Genomic DNA, 19,471 nt, shown 5'->3' with positions numbered 1-19,471 from the left:
CCAAAAATTATCACAACAGCAGCAAGATCTGTATCAGCCTGTCACAAACTCAGTCAGTGGACAAAACTGATAATTTTTTACATGTTGTACTGTTGTGCAAAGGCTTTTTTTTCCAACAAAGTGTTAAATATGTTTTCTTGTTTCTTGTTTGTGGAAAAAGAAAGAAAGAAAGTATACATGTACTTTATTACTTAATTTTTTTACAGATCTATTCTTGTTTTTTTTTTTGTTTATGTATTGTATACTCGTTTACTCATTATTCATGTAATGGACAATGTTTTGTGCAAGTCATGCCAATAAAGCTCATTTGAGAGAGAGAAAGAGCTTACGAATGAATCCAAAAATTATTTGTTGCCAAATAATGAATTGTATAACAATGAATCGTACCACTGTATATAGTCAACATTTTGTTAGAATATTGTGTGGAGGATTTGTGCTTCGTTAAAAGCGTATTGTTTTTTAAAATTATTTTTATTTAAAATTATTTCAGCTTTTCAGGTTTCCAGCGTCAGGTTACACCCCCAAACTTTGATTGGACAACAAGATCGGGAGTTCTCTCTCATTGGCGGACTGGATATGATTGACGGGTGATATGAATCCGCCTACAAATGACATGTAAAGTGATCTTCTACTGTACAGGTACAAATGGGTGTAATCCAGAAGCGTTGATCTGGTCAGTTGCGCGTGTGATGGAGCTATCAAAATCTCTTGTTCAAAGACGAATGGACTTCTCATTGCCTCTTTTTTTTCTTTTTGGATCTGTTTGGACTCCATGTGGAATTTTTTAAACAAAATACTTTAAGGAATGAATAACACGGACTGGGCTTGAATTGGGTTTTGCGCGGTCTTTTAGTAAAGGACAACATTTAACAAACTTTATGTTTCTTGTCTTGGATTTAGTCTTGATTTAAAGGGAATAATCATGCCTGATCAACTGACAGTACCGGAGTTTATGGACATTACCAGTGAGGACTATAAAGCACCAACAACTTCAGTGTTCTGCACGCGCATGGCTCACTGTAGGAATACAGTTGCCACTTTGGAAGAGGTAAAACACCTTTACAATGACAATAATACAGATGTACAGACAGTATAATATACAGGCTAGCGCGATGTGCGCAAAGAACAACTGTGAATTGTATCTAGTTCTAATTGTATTACAGAAGTGTGTTTTTTAACTTCAGAACATTGGTTCAGTCAAAACTATTATCCTGTTTTACTAAAGGAGCCTGGGAAATGACTTCCTTCTTGCAGCACCAAGGCTCAGTGAATACCGTGTTGGAAGTGAACCTCGCCCATGTTTCTCACGGGTTCATGAAACTTCTTATCGTAGTTTTATGAAATGAATAGACGTGTTATGTAGACGCCACTCTTAACTTATTAGCAATTTTAGCTTTTTATAAGTCTCAAAGTCACATAATGAATCAGTTATCACATACATTTACCATAACAGTGATTTGTTATTTATAAATCATATAGCAGATATTTACACAGGCCTGCTGTGCCTATCAGAGCTATTAACAGATACAGATATTACAGAAATAAAACAAACATAAAAAGATGGTAGAAGATTTTAGTAAATTAAATTAATAAACATATAAAACTATTCTTCAACTAATAAAAAGCATCAAACAGTGGCATGGCATTGGTACTGTGATTGTGCCATATTTTACCATTACTTTACAATGGTACTGCCATAATATAATGTAAAAATCAGAATTTGTGAAATATCAAAAACAAGTTGCATAAACTCAAACCGTTTTTGCTTGTGGATCCAAGTTCAGTAAACATTAAGTTAAGCTTATCATTAACTTTACACAGTCATAGTGATGTAGAACTTTGTCTAAATTGTGTATCAGTTTGTGGAGTAAACTGAGAAGGTTATATATTGTTACTTATACACCAACACTTACTTATTGAAATGGAAGCAACTTAGCAGAAGCGACCACTAACATAATTGTGAATTATGAAGATTACACAACTTGTATAACAAAATATAATCAAAAAATCTATATGGAGCTCACACATATATTAATTTACAAATATTTGTCATCATATGTCCCCATGCTTTGACCAAAAACGTAAATTCAAGTGCATCATCAGTGATCAAACTGAGCATTTGTGTCAACTTAATCTTCTTTTACAGTTCAGTCTATCTATAAAATTAAGTTGGTCTGACAAAATTATTATAATAATTTTTTTTTACAGTGACCCCTGCATGATACTGTATCAGATGTCAGATTTCAGATGTTAGTTTCATGTTGATGGGTATTAGCCCACATGGTGCGTGCTGTAAATCAACTTTTTTCTAACTAGAAACCTTTTAATTCCTTCTAAAAATGACTTAATCGGGTAAACTCAGTCAGGTGTAGCTAATCACCTTCTCAATGGTACACAAAGCTTTTTAACTTTTAGCTGTGATCAGCTGTAGTCATTTTGATGAGTTGAGTTCAGCATGAAAAGAGGTTTCCTGGAGCATTTCAGTCCTTAGTAGTGCAATTGCATCAAACAACCAACTATGGGTGGCAAGGCACTTTCAAAAGTTCTCCGGGAGAAAGTTGTGGACAGGCACAACAAGTCAGATCAAAAAAAAAGGCTTTATCAGTGCCTAGAAGTGCTAGAGACATATCTAAAGACTAAAAGCTGTAATTAAACCAAAAGGTGGTTCAACACAATACTGACACAAGGGGATGATCCCTTTTCACTCATTTTTCAATACAGCTGGATAAAACAAAAGTATGTCCATCTTAAATTCAGTTTGCAAAGCAACAGACTGTGGTTATTGTAAAGAACACCTAATAATGTATTTGTGTGGTAACATCTACAGTAACTAGTTTATACCAATTTTAAAATCATGTAGAATGTTCCTTAACAAAACTGTAATCATTTTTTGGTATACTACTGATCTGAATAGGAACAATATATCTGTAGTTCTTCTAAAAGTTTGCATTAGTTTCAAAATTGCGGTGACTTCTTCACCAGAAATACAAAAGAGCTTTGTTTGTGCAATCAGTTTTGACCTCTGTCAGCTTGTTTCACCATCAGAATAGTAGATCTAACTGAACTTCACTCATGTGTAAGAATGAAGCTGTGCTGTTAATCTAAAGAAGCTCCGTAGCTCTTCCTTTTTTTTTTTTTTTTTTTTAGCTCTTTTACACTCTGACTCAGAACCTGAACTAAAAATGTTGACCTCTGATGAATGGGGAAAGTATCAGTCATTCCTGAATCATGACAGAGAAGCAGCCCAAACAGTTCATGAGGGAAATTCTTCATAGGATGTGTTCACTCTTGGCAGGTTTAGTAGGATTAAAACAAACTCTGGTATGACTGCACTATTAGTGAGGTTCATTTAAATAAGTGTGAACTCCTGGCTCTGTTCTAGCTCTTTGACACATTTTATGTGACTGGGATACACAGAGGGAAGCACTCTTTATGAGTTGCCTTTGGCACCACCACGTTTACATTTAGCCTTAATGGAGGACGTAGCTGAGGTAAACTGAGGCAAGTTTGCTCGTCTATAAAGTGATGTCAAATGATGTGGTTATTTTTGTCAAACCCTTTAAATCTTTGGATATGCTCTTTCTGGGTAGTACGAGAGTTTCGTACACACACAGATGCCATAAAGATGGCAGTTAGAATACTTTTTGCTGTCGTTTCCGGTTCTTCCATCCCTGTGTGTGGTGTCCTGCTGAGGGTTGCCTTTGATGGAAACCCCAGTGCAGTTCATTTCTCTCATCTCTTTCTTGCCTTTCTGTTTTATCTTTCTTTCCCTTCATCTTTTCTCATTCCTTAGGACTAAGGAGGGATAGCTGTCACACTTCTTGTCCCAGCTTGTCCCGTCTAATCTTCTTCTTGCACACACGTCTGCTCGCTGGTTTTCCACATCTATTTTTTATGTGTCCCGGTTCGGTCACTCTCCAGGGTTTTTTTTGTTTTGTTTTGTGAGCACAGATACTGCAGTCATTTCATACAAGGCCAATTCCTGCAAAATGTCAAACTTATTAGGCATATTTTCAGCAATTAAGATTTAATGTTAACATGACGAAAACTTACTAACATAATAAAATGGATGTTTACTACTGGTTGAAAGTTTTGGGTCAGTTAGATTTTTTGATGTTTTAGAAAGAATTCAATTCAATTCAAGTTTATTTGTATAGCACTTTTTATGATACAAATCATAGCAAAGCAACTTTACAGAAAATTAAGTTTCTACAATATTTAGTATTAGCTTATCAGTGGTGACTGACATGTTATGTGCATACGGAAAAATCAATTAAAGTCATAATCAAACAGATGATGAACACCATTAATAGCAAATATTATATGATGCAGTCAAACTTATAGCAAAATTTGGTAGTTCTGTATGTTGTTTCAGGGTTGGGGTCATCTGAGGTGCTCTGAAGGGGTGGTACCATCTCTTCTCAGGTGTTCTGGTTCCAGACTGGAGCTTGTGTAAATCCTAGTTAGTGGCAAAACAGAGAAACAAATAGAGACATAATTAGCATAGCTACTGTTCCAACCAAGTAAAATTTATTAGTTTAACCCAAGCTAAAGAATAATAATGCGCATTTGATCAGATATAACTGCAGTCCAAAATTATGAGATGCATTATTTGAATGCTTGGCCAAAAAGATATGTTTTTAATCTAGATTTAAACAGAGATAGTATTTCTGAAACCTGAACGTTATCAGGAAGGCTATTCCAGAGTTTGGGAGCCAAATTAACTCTTCTACCTCTTTTAGTAGACTTTGTATGGTACTACCAAAAGTTCAGTGTTTTGTGACCTTAGGGAGCATGATGGATTGTAGCCTGGTAGAAGTTAGGTAGGCAGGAGCTAAACCATTAAGGGCCTTGTAGGTAAGTAATAATAATTTTGTAACTGATATTAATATGAACTTAATATGTAGGCAGTGCAGAGACTGTAAACTTGTGGTAATATGATCATATTTGTTTGACCTGGTAAGGACTCTAGCTGCCTTTAGCTTGTTTATTGAAGATGCAGGACAACCCCCTAGCAGTGCATTGCAATAGTCCAGTCTAGAGGTCATTAATGCATGAACTAGCATTTCTGCATCAGAAACAGGTAACATGTTTCGTAGCTTGGCAATGTTTTTAAGATGGAACAATGCTGTTTTTGTAATATAGGAAATATGGTTTTCAAAAGACAAGTTGCTGTCTAATATAACACCAATATTTTCCACTGTAGAGGAAGTAACAGTTCATCCGTCTAGTTGAATATTGTAATCTACGAGATTCTGTGTACTGTTCTTTGGTCCGATAAGTAATATATCTGAATTTATTAGGAGAAAATTATTTGTAATCAAATCTTTTACATTTTACACACTCTGTTAGTTTAGATAATTTAGAAGTTTAATCTGGTCTCGTTGAGATATATAGTTGAGTATCATCAGCATAACTGTGGAAACTAATCCCGTATTTTCTAATAATATTACCATGGGGCAACATGTATACTGAAAATAGCAGAGGACCTAGGACAGATCCTTGTGGCACTCATGTCATGATCTATGGTGTCGAACGCAGCACTAAGATCAAGTAAAACTAGCAATGAGATGCAGCTTTGATCTGAGGCAAGAAGCAAGTCATTTGTCATTTTAACAAGTGCAGTTCCTGTGCTATGGTGGGGCCTGAAACCTGACAGAAATTCTTCATCAGATAATTTTTTCACAGGATGGAGCACAATTGAGCAGACATCAGAGAGAAATGTCTTTCTTGCTCTGTTTTATGCTCACTAAGGCAATTTGCTGGTAAAGTTGAATTTTCTGCAGCCATTACTCCATCCTCAGTGTCACATGATCCTAAAATCATTCTAATATGCTGATTTGCTGATCAAGAAACAATTCTTATTACCATCTTATCCCTCATCAGATGGTTTTGTCTTGGTCTCGTACCAGACATGACTCCTGCATAAACAGATTTTAGGCCACAAGTCTGTCTACTTCACTTGGCTCTTTTTGTGCAAAATTCTCAGAGTGTGAATCAGCATGACTGATGGGTGACTAAATTACAGGCTATCTGAGTGCATCTGGATGTAAATTCGTTGTTTCGTGTGTGTGAGAGGGAAGTATAAACCCAATGCTGTACAAAACTGGATTACAAATGTTTTTTGTCATTATAGTTTGACCTACTTTGTGCACAAAAAGGTGCCGGTTGTGTTTATAAGGCAATCCTGTAATTTAAATGGTAGAGCATGGGTTTGATTCACGGGGAAAGCAAGAACTGATAAAATGTGTATCTGGAATGCAATGTTAGTGCATAAATGCATAAATGTAATGTGATGCACTCTTAGAAAAGAAATGCAAAAGCTGTCACTGGGGCATTATCCTTTCGAAGAGTACTAATATGTACATTTTGGTACAAATATGTATCTTTAAGGTACCAATATGGACCTTTAAATGTACTTTAAGTGTATTTGAAAAGTAACTTTGTTACCCTTTTTTCTGCGAGTGGAGAGTACGCAGCATTTTTAGTTTTTAAGATGCAGTTCCTTATTTTGGAAATAAACTAATTTGTCATCATTTTTTTTCTTTAAAAAAAAAAGAGAGAGAGAACTGGTCTGTTCAGTACACAAGTATATGATTCATGTTGTTTTGCAGGCGTTGGATCTGGACCGCAGTGTGCTGCACAAAATGAAGAAGTCAGTCAAGGCCATAAACAGCTCTGGCCTGAGTGAGTATTACAAATGATCAGTTGCCTCTCAGCCATAATCAATAACCAATAGGTTTGTGCAACTTTTATTTTGTACTATAAATCTCATTGGTTTTGAAGTTAAAGTTTTTTTGACTGTATAAATAATAATTGAATTGTTCTTATAAGCACATGTACCCAAATAGTGGCAAGGGAAATATAACAATAGCCTGGACAAAGCTTTTGGTTTCAAGTACACTGTGATTCAAGTCATTGATACTTTAGCGAACAGGTTTGTGCTCTACCTCACACATTCCTCTCATTCCTACTAGAATCACCGATACCTGTTCCAGCAGGAACCTGCTTATTTCCCCTCTCTGTTTTTTTTAATGTTTTGTCTTTCTCCTGTGTTCCATGTGCAAATTCAGAGCTAGATTATCATATCTCTAGTTTTCTTTAAATCTAAAACACACACACACACACACACATACACGAAAAAAAAAACACTGATGACTGAGTGGTTATATAGCCCTTAAACTTAACTTCCGTTTACATGCTGTAATACTGTACAGGAAAATTACTCAGCGTTTTCTACAGTGATATTATTGTTAAAATCTTCATGAAATCAAAACAGACCCTTAGCACATTTACTTAGCACAGTGCTTGTGGTTGAACAATTAATTCTTGCTAGTTAATCCATAAAAAGTGACTAAACCTTAAACTAAAATGTAAAAAAAAAATATATAAAAAAATATATAAATAAATACTAAAATACTATATTAATAATACTAAAATAACATTGGTTTACACAAAAATGGACATCAAAATGAGTACCCAGGTGAGATGGTTTAAAACTGGGCAAATTATGAAAACTAATAAAAAAAATATATATATATATTTTTAAATAATCTTATCTTCTTAGTGAGTTTCCTTCAGTGAAGAAAGTGAAGGACTTTGTAAGCACATTATTTCCTCTTTATAGTAAACCAGATCTTTGCTGGATTTCACAAAACTAGGTAGTGGTTAATAAACTTTTTTCTGCAGCACTCTACTCTTAAACTAGGAAGTGTTTTTTTTTTTTTGGAATGGAAAATGCCCACGTGACAGGAGTTTGCTCATGCCTGCTTGAATCTCTGAGATAAGGTCAAGCAAAGTGTATTAAAAACAAATGAGCTTCATAAGCTGACCTTTGGAAAATGCATGAAGTATCCTTGATCACCAAACAAGTTCTTGTATATAATAATAACAATACTGTGGAGGTTAACGACTGACAGACTGTTTCTGTGTCTTCAGCTCACGTAGAGAATGAGGATCAGTACATCCAGGCACTGGAGAGGTTTACGGATAGCACTGTGTACAAAGATGACCCTGAGATGCCCAGTCGCTTCCTCAAATTTGCTGATTTCACCAAGGAGCTCACTGGTCTCTTTAAGAACTTGGTGAGCAAATCTCTGACATCCATCTGTTGTAGATCTTTTAGCTATGAATATGTAAGACCTGTATTTGTCTTGCTTGTGGCTCAAGTAGCTCACTGCACTCTTCATGAGATACTTCCTGTTATATGTAGTGTTTTCACACACACACACACACACACACACACACACACGCACCCACACACGCACCCACACACGCACCCACACACACACACACACACACACACACACACACACACACACACACACACACACACACACACACACACCCCACACACACACTCACACACATATGTAATTACACAAACTATTCACTTTATTTTGACTCCTAATGTCTTCTTTTGTGCCAACAGCTGCAGAACATGAATAACATAATCACTTTCCCACTTGACAGTTTGCTGAAGGGAGACCTTAAAGGAGTCAAAGGGGTATGCAAATGACAAACATCTTTATATAAATATGTAGTAGCACTTTAATTTAGGGGCCGATTCTTACTATGAACTAGTTGCTTATTGGCATGCATATTACTGGCATACTGTTTGTTTATTGGTATTTATAAAGCACATATTAATGCTTATTATGCATGACCATATTTTAGATCCCTTAATCCTCTCCCAAACCTAAACTTAACAACTTTGTTACTACTAATAAGCAGTAAATTAGGAGTTTACTGAGGCAAAAGTCATAGTAAACAGTTATTAGTAAGAATTGGTTCCCTTAACTAAAGTGTGATTAAAGTGTATATATATGCTACCGTTCAAACAGTAAAATACAGAACAAAACAGTATTGTAAAAATACAGGAGAGTAGTCAATTTATATAAAAATACAATGGTTTCTTATAAATACAATGAATATGGTGGTTTGTGTGTGTGTTTTTTTATATTTGACCTTTAATTCTCTTCTTATGTTGACTGTGCTTACATTTATTTGGCAGGATCTGAAAAAGCCATTTGATAAAGCATGGAAGGATTACGAAACCAAACTGTAAGAACCTATTAGCCTCTTTTATTAACCTCAGAAAAAATATGTAATAGTTACAGATTTATCTGTGAAAATAAACTTAAGCCACTCATGAAGCCCTTAGTGATTGAATATCTTTGAGATATTCCTGTTCCTTACAACTTGATGCACAAAAGCAAACACAAAGCAGAGTTTTAATAACTGTAGGTTAGTATATTTGAATCTAGTATACAGAGGAAGGTAAGGCAGCACTTCATAGATGGAGATTTAGTCATTTCAGATGTTTGAGTTTAAAGATGAACTATCCTCTAGTCCTCGCCCTGTAGCACAGATGAAGAGCTTATCGTAATGTGTGGCTGTACCTTAAGTAAACAAACAACAGAGCTGGCATATAAGGTTTTTTTGTGCAGTATGAACATTATGAGGCATTGATGAAGGCCTAATGATTGTGGATGGTTAAGTACATCCACTTTTCATGTCAATGTTCTAAAATTCTTTACAGGGGCAAGATTGAGAAAGAAAAACGAGAACATGCCAAACAGCACGGCCTTATCAGAACAGAGATCAGCGGAGGAGAGATTGCGGAAGAGATGGAGAAAGAGAGACGCCTCTTTCAGCTTCATATGTGTGAAGTAAGAAATGTGGTTCACATATAAGGGTGTCACTTTTTTGGTTTTTGAGTGAGCACTAGTGATGGTCTTGGTTCACTTCTTGGTAACATAAGACATGACTAAAATAAAGTCAGGTAATACACTTGTTGATTATTTTGCAAGATGACCCGAGTTCAGTTCATTACATGTTTTTGTCACACACACACGTTTGTTTTTGTGAAAAGTGGGGACATCCTATAGGCGTAATGGTTTTTATACTGTACAAACTGTATATTCTATCGCCCTTCACCAACCCTACCCCTAAACATAACCCTCACAGGAAACTTTGTGGATTTTTACTTTCTCAATAAAACTCATTCTGTATGATTTATAAGTGTTTTGAAAAATGGGGACATGGGTTATGTCCTCATAAGTCACCCTCTCCTTGTAATACCTGTGTCATACCCATGTCATTTTTACAAATTTGTGTCCTGATATATCACAAAAACAAGAGCAAACACACACACACACACACACAGTGATCATCATGCATTTTCATCAACTGTTAAAGAGAAGTTTTTACATTTTGAACTCTGATGAAACTTTATGGTTAGTTAACTCTTTTGAAACTTAGTTAACAAATAGTTAATGAAGAAAGCAAAAGAAAGCAACTGAAATGACTGTTTCATACTGAAGTCTGTTATTTCCCCCTAGTATCTCATTAAGGTGAATGAAATTAAAGTCAAGAAGGGAGTTGACCTGCTCCAAAACCTCATCAAATACTTTCATGCCCAGTGCAAGTATGTTCATTTATGATTTCCCAGTAGCAATACATTTTATTTTAAATGAGTCTTTTAAACAAACTGGTTTTGATATTTCCACACAGTTTCTTTCAGGATGGGTTAAAAGTTGTGGACAGCCTGAAACCTTTCATGGAAAAACTTGCCACGGACTTGACCGCAGTACGTTTTTTGATATTACTTTTTGCTCTTTTGAAGGTGTATTTGTTTAGAGGACGTTGTTCATTTCTTATGTTTGTCATTGTTTTTGCACGAATTGCAGAACAAGCAGACACAAGATACAGAAAGGAAACAGCTGATGCAGCTGAGAGATATTCTCAAATCTGCCCTACAGTCAGAGTCTAAGGAGGTGAGCCCAAAAATATCTGGAACTATGATTGATAGGACAATTGCTTAATTTTTTGGTAAACCTTGATGTTTTGTTTGTTTGTATGGTGAAAGGACCTTCAGTCAAAGCAGAATCCAGGCTATAGTCTTCACCAGCTGCAGGGAAATAAAGCTCATGGCACCGAGCGCTCTGGGATGCTCCTCAAACGCAGCGAGGGGTGAGTTTGTCTGGCACTTTAATGAAATTCACATGCATTATAAGTCCAGTGCATCCTTTTTAAGGGTAGTGAATGCTCTGTAAAGTTTAACTGATGAAGGCTTCTCTATCTTATAGACTGAGGAAGGTTTGGCAGAAAAGGAAGTGCACTGTGAAAAATGGATTATTGACAATTTCTCATGGAACGGTAGGGCAACAAAAACACTACGTTTGTCTGTAACTCTTTTCAGAATTCTGTTTTAGTTTTGCAAGTTTGCCTCCACCATTTTTACAGAGTTAGAGGATGAACATAATCTCAAAATACCATTTAGTGGCTTAATTTGAGAAAATAATAATGCATAGATACAAATCAGAACATATCCACGGTGCATTTACAATGTTTTTACTTATTTATTGTTTTAAAATACATCTTTTTTTCTTTCAGGCCAACGTACCGCCAGCAAACCTGAACCTCTTAACCTGCCAAGTGAAGCGTAACCCAGAGGAGAAAAAATTCTTTGATCTTATATCACGTAATATACTTTCACAACGAGCACAGTCACAGCTCAATACTCTCATATATTCAGATCCAGAATCCTCAGTCTTTCATGGCTTATATGGTTGGCCATTTTTATTTGCTTACTGATCTATTCCATCTTCTAGATGACAGAACGTATCACTTCCAGGCAGAGGACGAAGCAGAGTGTCAAATGTAAGTGTGGAAGCGAGTGTGTGTGTGTGTGTGTGTGCTCAAACGATAAGAAAATTTGACAAGATTTTATAAATATCACATGAGAATGTCATTATTATGTCTATTACCACTATCTTTTCATCTGTTCATGTGTATCTTTGTATTTCAGATGGGTGTCTGTGCTCCAGAATAGTAAAGAGGAAGCGCTGAACAACGCCTTTAAGGATGATCAGAATGAGGATGAGAACAACATCGTACGGGAGCTGACCAAGGCCATTGTGGAGGAAGTGAAGAAGATGAGTGGCAATGACGTGTGCTGTGACTGTGGAGCTTCCAGTAAGCCATATGGGACTGATTGTAATCTAGTGGTTTGGGGACTGAAATGTTGAATTCTATAAGTTTTGATCCCTGAGTTTTTATCACTTTGCCCTTTACAATTTCTAATTTATATACACACTTTTTTTGTGGAAAGAAATTAATACTTGTATTTAGTAAGGATGCATTCAATTGATTGAAAATGACAGTAAATACATTGTTTGTTTCAGAAGATTTCTGTGTCAAATAAAAGAGGTTCTTTCGAACTTTCTATTAATCAGAATCCTCCCAACTAAAATGAATCATGGTTTCCACAAAATTATTAAGTAGCACAACTGAGTTTAATGTTGTCAATAATAAGAAATATTACTTGAGCAGCAAATCAGCATATTTGAACGATTTCTGAAGGATCAAGTGACTGAAGAAAAGTGTGAAATGGAAAACAGCTATTTTAAATTATGATAAAAATTTCACAATATTACTGTTTTCACTACATTTTGGATCAAATAAATACAACCTTAGTAAGCCGCCTTCTTTGAAAACTTTTCAGTGTTGGTGTATTTAACGATTACATATCATTTATTTTTACTGTACTATTTTTCTTGCACAAAACAAAAATATGCCCTTATTATTAGGGTGGCAGGATTAACAAATAAGATTAAATGCTAAAATAATAAAACTAGAAATCATTTATTCATAAACAGCATCATTTAACATTTTCACATCAAAAATAAGATGGAAAAGATTGCTGAATCAGATTAACTACTGAATTGTTTTTATTGTTGTTTTAGGAGAGCGTGATCTTGCCTCAGCTTTCCTACTATTTTTTTATTTTTTTTGAAAATGAAATCTACACACTGTGCTTCCTGTTTTGCATCTGGCCTTTCCACTTCTCTTCGTACATTGACTGAAACTTAGTCATCCCAGTAGAACTAGTCTTTTTGTTTAGATCTTCCTAGATAGCCCTGTATGATGAAATTCAAATGTTGCGTCAGTGGCTTTCCACTTGTTGTTACTGCAGATCCAACATGGCTCTCTACAAACCTGGGTGTATTGATTTGCATCGAATGCTCTGGAATCCATCGGGAAATGGGAGTCCACTTCTCCAGAATACAGTCTCTGACGCTGGATGTCTTGGGCACGTCTGAACTCTTGGTAAAATCTTGTGACAACTCTGTTCTTTTTAAGCAGAACTTGCAAACATATAGATTGTGATGGTATTAAATGGGTTGCAGCTTGCTAACAGCGTGGGCAATGCAGGATTCAATGAAATCATGGAAGCAAATCTGTCAGCAGATATTCCCAAACCCAACCCTTCGAGTGACATGTGAGCGATAGATAAGTTTAATTGACATCTATTTTTTTAAATGAATTCTTTCATTAAATATACATCTCTTCTGTTCAAAATTGGCTTTTAAATCCCAAGTTTAGTCTTCACATCATAAACTATATTACAATGTCTTCTCGCGCAATTGTTCTTCAGGCAGGTACGAAAAGACTTCATTACAGCCAAATACACAGAGAAGCGCTTCGCACAGAAGAAGTATACAGAGAACGCAGCCCGGCTGCGCGCACTGTGTGAGGCAGTGAAGTCCCGGGACATCTTCTCTCTAATTCAGGTGTACGCTGAAGGAGTGGACCTAATGGAAACCATTCAGCAAGCTAACCAACATGTAAGTGTAACGCGGTGATGCTGTAAAGAGCGCATGATGAAGGAGAGGATTTCACAAGAATCTTTTAATTATAAATCCAAGAGCAAACAAGGCAGGGGTAGCACAAACACAAATGTAGGCATAACAAATAACTGGCAAAGGAACTGAACAAAGCACGGAGCATAAATAATGGGGTTAATGAAACAGAAACCAAGTAACCAAGAAAACTAACAATATGCTGATCAGAACTAAATGGGGCAGGAGAACAAGAAGTGAAAGTAACACAACAGAGAAGTTCATAACCATTACAATGAGTTGTAGGGTGGAGTCACTGTGCATTTCCTTTTTCTATTGAGTTGTTCTCATTAGCTGCACACAAAAGCAGCATTTGACACCACCCAGGTGTAGTCCGATTGATGAACAAATGACTCTTATGGGCTGGTTCATTTTAGTGAATTAATTGAATACATACAGTGTGTTTTCATCAATATCTTTTTTTAATAAATGAAGAAGAACAATGTTATATATATCTTTATATATATATATATATATATATATATATATATATATAAAAAATCTTTGGTTTACACTGACAGGAACCAGGTGAGACAGCGCTACATTTTGCAGTACGAATGGTGGACCGGAACTCTCTCCATATTGTGGACTTCCTTGTACAGAACAGGTGCTCCACTCATGTTCCGGATTTTAGCTAATAAAAAAAAATATTTTACATATTATTCAGACATTTAAATGTTCATATGTGTGTACAGTGGGAATTTAGACAAGCAGACTGCCAAAGGAAACACAGCACTGCACTACTGCTGCTTGACTGACAATAGTGAATGTATGAAGTTGCTACTGCGGGGAAAAGCATCTGTCACCTTTAGTAAGAGTTCATATAATTTGCTGCTTTAATCTCAAGAATTCAAACTACACAAAAAATTATCAAAATAATTTTTTATGAAAAAATAATACGCATTCTGAATTTTTGTTTTAAATAAATAAAGCGAAATTGCTAATTTATTAGTAGTATTTTATAAAAATGTTTTTTTTTTCTCTTTTTGCCATGTCCATTTTTTTTTGCAGCTAATGATGCAGGAGAGACTCCTCTGGATCTGGCGCAGCATCTTAGAAACAAAAAATGCGAGGAGCTGGTGCGTATATGTTTTATCTTTAATGCAGCCAGAAATCCTGACGTGCTGCTTTTTGCTCTCTTCTTTTCTTGAGAGCAAGTTATTTGCTCTCCTTGCCTGAGATTGTGTTCAAGCAAATTCCCCTCGGGTATGTTCTGTGTTGTGTGATTGACAGCTGACTCAGGCGCAAACTGGGAAGTTCAACGTCCATGTGCATGTGGAGTATGACTGGCGTCTGCATAACGATGACCTGGACGAGAGTGAGGATGAGATGGAAGACAAGGTTAACATACTTTTTACCCAAAAGATCCCATTTAATTCAGTTATACTATCTTTAAGATTTTTAGTATTTTTATTCAGTAAGAATACATTAAATTCATCTGAAGTAACAGTGACGACATTTATAACCTTACCGAATATTTCGATTTCAAATAAATGCTGTTCTCTTGAGTCCAGATAAAAATGTGTCAGGGTTTCCATAAAAACATTAAGCAGCACAACTGTTGTTAATACTGATACTAATAATAAATGTTTCTTGAGCACCAAATCAGCATATTAGAAAGATTTCTGAAAGATTATGTGACATTTGAACCTGAAGTAACATTTAAACCTGAAATAAAGCTTAAATAGGATCTTAACTTGGACAAAATTAATGGTTTTGTACATATTTATGCATATATTTTGTCCAAAAACCCAATCACTGTTGACTACAAAGTGAATGTCACATAGCTCATAACATAAAGATCAAAATGTATTGGCTTATACATATGCCATTGATTTTGTGTTTCAGCCTATTCCCAAACGCCGTGAGGAGCGTCCAGTTAGCTGTATTATTCCAGGCTCTGGCCCCATGATGCCCAACATGAGTGCTCTGGCACGGGACGTGGCTAATGCGGTCAATAACAAGCACAGGGCTTTTATTCCTAGCATGATCTCCAACGAGACGTACGGCACCATGCTTGATGTTAATCCACCACCTTTGGGTTTACCAGGAATCCCTGGTATTCCTCTTCTACCGCCCCGTACCTTGGGAAGAGGTGAGTAGCATTCAGGCGTAGCCAGTTGAGGATCTTCTGGCAGTAAATTCTGAAGTAGCTTGCTTACAAGTGTACATTCAGTAAAGTGTTAAACATATAGAAATTGTTTATGTGTGTTTGTGATGTCAGGGTGGGGTCCTCCATCGGAGATGGTCGGCAGGCAGAGATCATGCTCAGACCCTTCAAACCCTCAGATTCCAGAAAAAAACACCTCAGTGTACGGTGAGTCTGACCCCAGTAGTCTTACACCCATTTCTATAAATTAGAAGATTACTATTTCTTTTATATATTCTACAAACCTCTTACATCCACCAAGGCTGCATTTTTTTTAATCGCTAATTGTTTATTATCAATGTTGAAAACAGTTACTACAACCCGAATTCCGGAAAAGTTGGGACGTTTTTTAAATTTTAATAAAATGAAAACTAAAGGAATTTCAAATCACATGAGCCAATATTTTATTCACAATAGAACATAGATAACGTAGCAAATGTTTAAACTGAGAAATTTTACACTTTTATCCACTTAATTAGCTCATTCAAAATGTAATGCCTGCTACAGGTCTCAAAAAAGTTGGCACGGGGGCAACAAATGGCTAAAAAAGCAAGCAGTTTTGAAAAGATTCAGCTGGGAGAACATCTAGTGATTAATTAAGTTAATTGATATCAGGTCTGTAACATGATTAGCTATAAAAGCTTTGTCTTAGAGAAGCAGAGTCTCTCAGAAGTAAAGATGGGCAGAGGCTCTCCAATCTGTGAAAGACTGCGTGAAAAAAATTGTGGAAAACTTTAAAAACAATATTCCTCAACGTCAAATTGCAAAGGCTTTGCAAATCTCATCATCTACAGTGCATAACATCATCAAAAGATTCAGAGAAACTGGAGAAATCTCTGTGCGTAAGGGACAAGGCCGGAGACCTTTATTGGATGCCCGTGGTCTTCGGGCTCTCAGATGACACTGCATCACACATCGGCATGATTGTGTCAATGACATTACTAAATGGGCCCAGGAATACTTTCAGAAACCACTGTCGGTAAACACAATCCGCCGTGCCATCAGCAGATGCCAACTAAAGCTCTATCATGCAAAAAGGAAGCCATATGTGAACATGGTCCAGAAGCGCTGTAGTGTCCTGTGGGCCAAGGCTCATTTAAAATGGACTATTTCAAAGTGGAATAGTGTTTTATGGTCAGACGAGTCCAAATTTGACATTCTTGTTTGAAATCACGGACGCCGTGTCCTCCGGGCTAAAGAGGAGGGAGACCTTCCAGCATGTTATCAACGTTCAGTTCAAAAGCCAGCATCTCTGATGGTATGGGGGTGCATAAGTGCATACGGTATGGGCAGCTTGCATGTTTTGGAAGGCTCTGTGAATGCTGAAAGGTATATAAAGGTTTTAGAGCAACATATGCTTCCCTCCAAACAACGTCTATTTCAGGGAAGGCCTTGTTTATTTCAGCAGGACAATGCAAAACCACATACTGCAGCTATAACAACAGCATGGCTTCGTCGTAGAAGAGTCCGGGTGCTAACCTGGCCTGCCTGCAGTCCAGATCTTTCACCTATAGAGAACATTTGGCGAATCATTAAACGAAAAATACGTCAAAGACGACCACGAACTCTTCAGCAGCTGGAAATCTATATAAGGCAAGAATGGGACCAAATTCCAACAGCAAAACTCTAGCAACTCATAGCCTCAATGGCCAGACGTCTTCAAACTGTTTTGAAAAGAAAAGGAGATGCTACACCATGGTAAACATGCCCCGTCCCAACTATTTTGAGACCTGTAGCAGAAATCAAAATAGAAATGAGCTCATTTTGTGCATAAAATTGTAAACTTTCTCAGTTTAAACATTTGCTATGTTATCTATGTTCTATTGTGAATAAAATATTGGCTCATGTGATTTGAAAGTCTTTTAGTTTTCATTTTATTAAAATTTAAAAAACGTCCCAACTTTTCCGGAATTCGGGTTGTAAATATTTTTGTGGAAACCATGATCCATTTTTTTCCAGGATTCTTTGATGAACAGAAAGTTCAAAATAACAGCATTTATTTGAAATAGAAACTATTGTAACACTGTAAATGTCTGTACTGTCGCTTTTGATCAATTTGATGCATACAAAAATCTTTCTGCCTCCCAACTCTTGAACAGCAGTCAAGATGTTTTGTTGAACATGGTAGCTGGTTTGTTATTCCATAATGCTCTACCAGCTCTACCGGCTGGTCAACCAAGTGAAACTACTATGGAACACCATGCATCATGTTTCAGAAATCAAGCTGGTTTTTCTTGTAGGCAGACGCATAACAGGTCTTATCTCTCTTATAGTGCTCCCCACTGCTCCACCACCTCCTCCTGCTGCCAAGAGAGCACCGCCTCCTGATCCTAAGGCATCTCTTTCCCAAGTGCCTCTGGTTCCATCTGTACCCTCTGTTCCCCCAGTTAAACCACCCGCCCCAGCTAAACAAGCACCCATAGTGCCACCTGCTCCAGTGTTGCCCACGTCATTTTCATCTAAACCCCCTCCTCCTCCTGTACCCCCACAGCCAAAAGCCCCTGCACCTAAACCAGTGCAATCCCTCTCAAGGTAACATGTCACATCCCAGCTCCATTACAAATAACATTTATCTGATGTTGTGTTTTCATAAGGATTTCAGCAGTTTGCTTTGTAGCTTTATTAACATTAGCTACATTATATCAGCTGCACTGTTCTGTGTATTTCTCAGGGATCCTGTTGGTCCATTTAGTAAAGATGTAAATGTAAAAAAAGCTCCGTCCATTGTCCCCCGACCAAGTGACAAAACAGGTGAATTTAATGATACTTACATACTGACGAATACAGCTCTGAAGTCTGAAGCCAAAGAAATTTAGAGATATTTTGGGTTGAAATAAGTTTAAATTTTAAACATTTTTTTCTCTCACCAGATTCCAGACCATCATCTGTTTCTACAACAGCTCCTGCTCCCAAACCCAGAATGGCCCCACCTGTAAGTGACCATTAAAATGTACACTACCATTCAAAAGTTTGGTGTTAGTTACAATTTTTAATGCCTTTGAAATAAGTTTCTTTTGCATACCAAGCCTGTGTTTATTTGATACGAAATATCAGTATTGACTGTAATATTTTAAATATTACTACAATGCAAAATAACTGTTTTCTATTTGAATGTATTTGAAAATGTCATTAATGTCATTAAGCTGCTCAGAAAATATTTCGACATTTAAGCAACAATTAGATGTAAATTTTCATTGCATTACATAACACACAGTGACATCTGCAAACATGAAAAAGAAATATCATTTTATACTTCATTAAACATATTCGTGTTGTATTTGTTTCAGAAACAGAGACCTAAGAGAGTGAAGGCCCTGTATAACTGTAAAGCTGATAACCAAGATGAACTGACCTTCTCTGAAGGAGAGGTGATCATAGTGGATGGAGAGGAGGACAAGGAGTGGTGGGTGAGTACGCAGTACATGCACACATCAGCTGACTGGATCATGTGTGATCCTGATGTCTTTCCGTGTGTCCTGCAGGTGGGCCACATTGACGGGGAGCCGACCAGGAAGGGCGTTTTTCCAGTCTCGTTTGTTCACTTCATCACTGACTGATGTCATACATTGCTGTCTTACTTAAGATCACAGGCTTTTTGAGACCACTGATTATTTAACAATGCATTAACTAGTCGCCA

General features: G+C 36.7%; 1 protein-coding gene across 1 annotated transcript; it reads left to right on the top strand.

Moving 5' to 3' along the window:
• Positions 1–630: 630 nt before the first annotated feature.
• Positions 631–19,442, top strand: LOC132092388 (arf-GAP with SH3 domain, ANK repeat and PH domain-containing protein 2-like). Its single transcript, XM_059498611.1, has 28 exons — positions 631–1,048; positions 6,615–6,687; positions 7,939–8,084; positions 8,432–8,506; positions 9,014–9,063; positions 9,542–9,671; positions 10,344–10,429; positions 10,516–10,591; positions 10,692–10,778; positions 10,871–10,974; positions 11,091–11,160; positions 11,398–11,485; positions 11,616–11,664; positions 11,813–11,979; positions 12,980–13,113; positions 13,194–13,285; positions 13,442–13,631; positions 14,207–14,292; positions 14,381–14,496; positions 14,697–14,764; positions 14,919–15,026; positions 15,534–15,780; positions 15,910–16,002; positions 18,108–18,366; positions 18,506–18,585; positions 18,705–18,766; positions 19,122–19,241; positions 19,317–19,442. Exons 1-28 carry the CDS (start codon positions 923–925, stop codon positions 19,389–19,391), a joined length of 3,057 nt encoding a protein of 1,018 aa, XP_059354594.1. The 5' UTR covers positions 631–922; the 3' UTR covers positions 19,392–19,442.
• The last annotated feature ends 29 nt before the right edge of the window (positions 19,443–19,471 follow it).

Source organism: Carassius carassius, chromosome 18 (assembly GCF_963082965.1).
Source record: "Carassius carassius chromosome 18, fCarCar2.1, whole genome shotgun sequence".
Classification (NCBI taxonomy): Eukaryota; Metazoa; Chordata; class Actinopteri; order Cypriniformes; family Cyprinidae; genus Carassius; species Carassius carassius.
Note: the sequence above shows the minus strand (reverse complement) of the source record. Positions and strands in the feature narration are given on the sequence as shown.

Coding starts and splice junctions, on each gene's coding strand:
- LOC132092388 (XM_059498611.1), top strand. CDS start 923: ATGCCTGATCAACTGACAGTACCGGAGTTTATGGACATTACCAGTGAG. Junction 8,507..9,013: donor ACCTTAAAGGAGTCAAAGGG/GTATGCAAATGA, acceptor TTTATTTGGCAG/GATCTGAAAAAGCCATTTGA. Junction 9,672..10,343: donor TTCAGCTTCATATGTGTGAA/GTAAGAAATGTG, acceptor ATTTCCCCCTAG/TATCTCATTAAGGTGAATGA.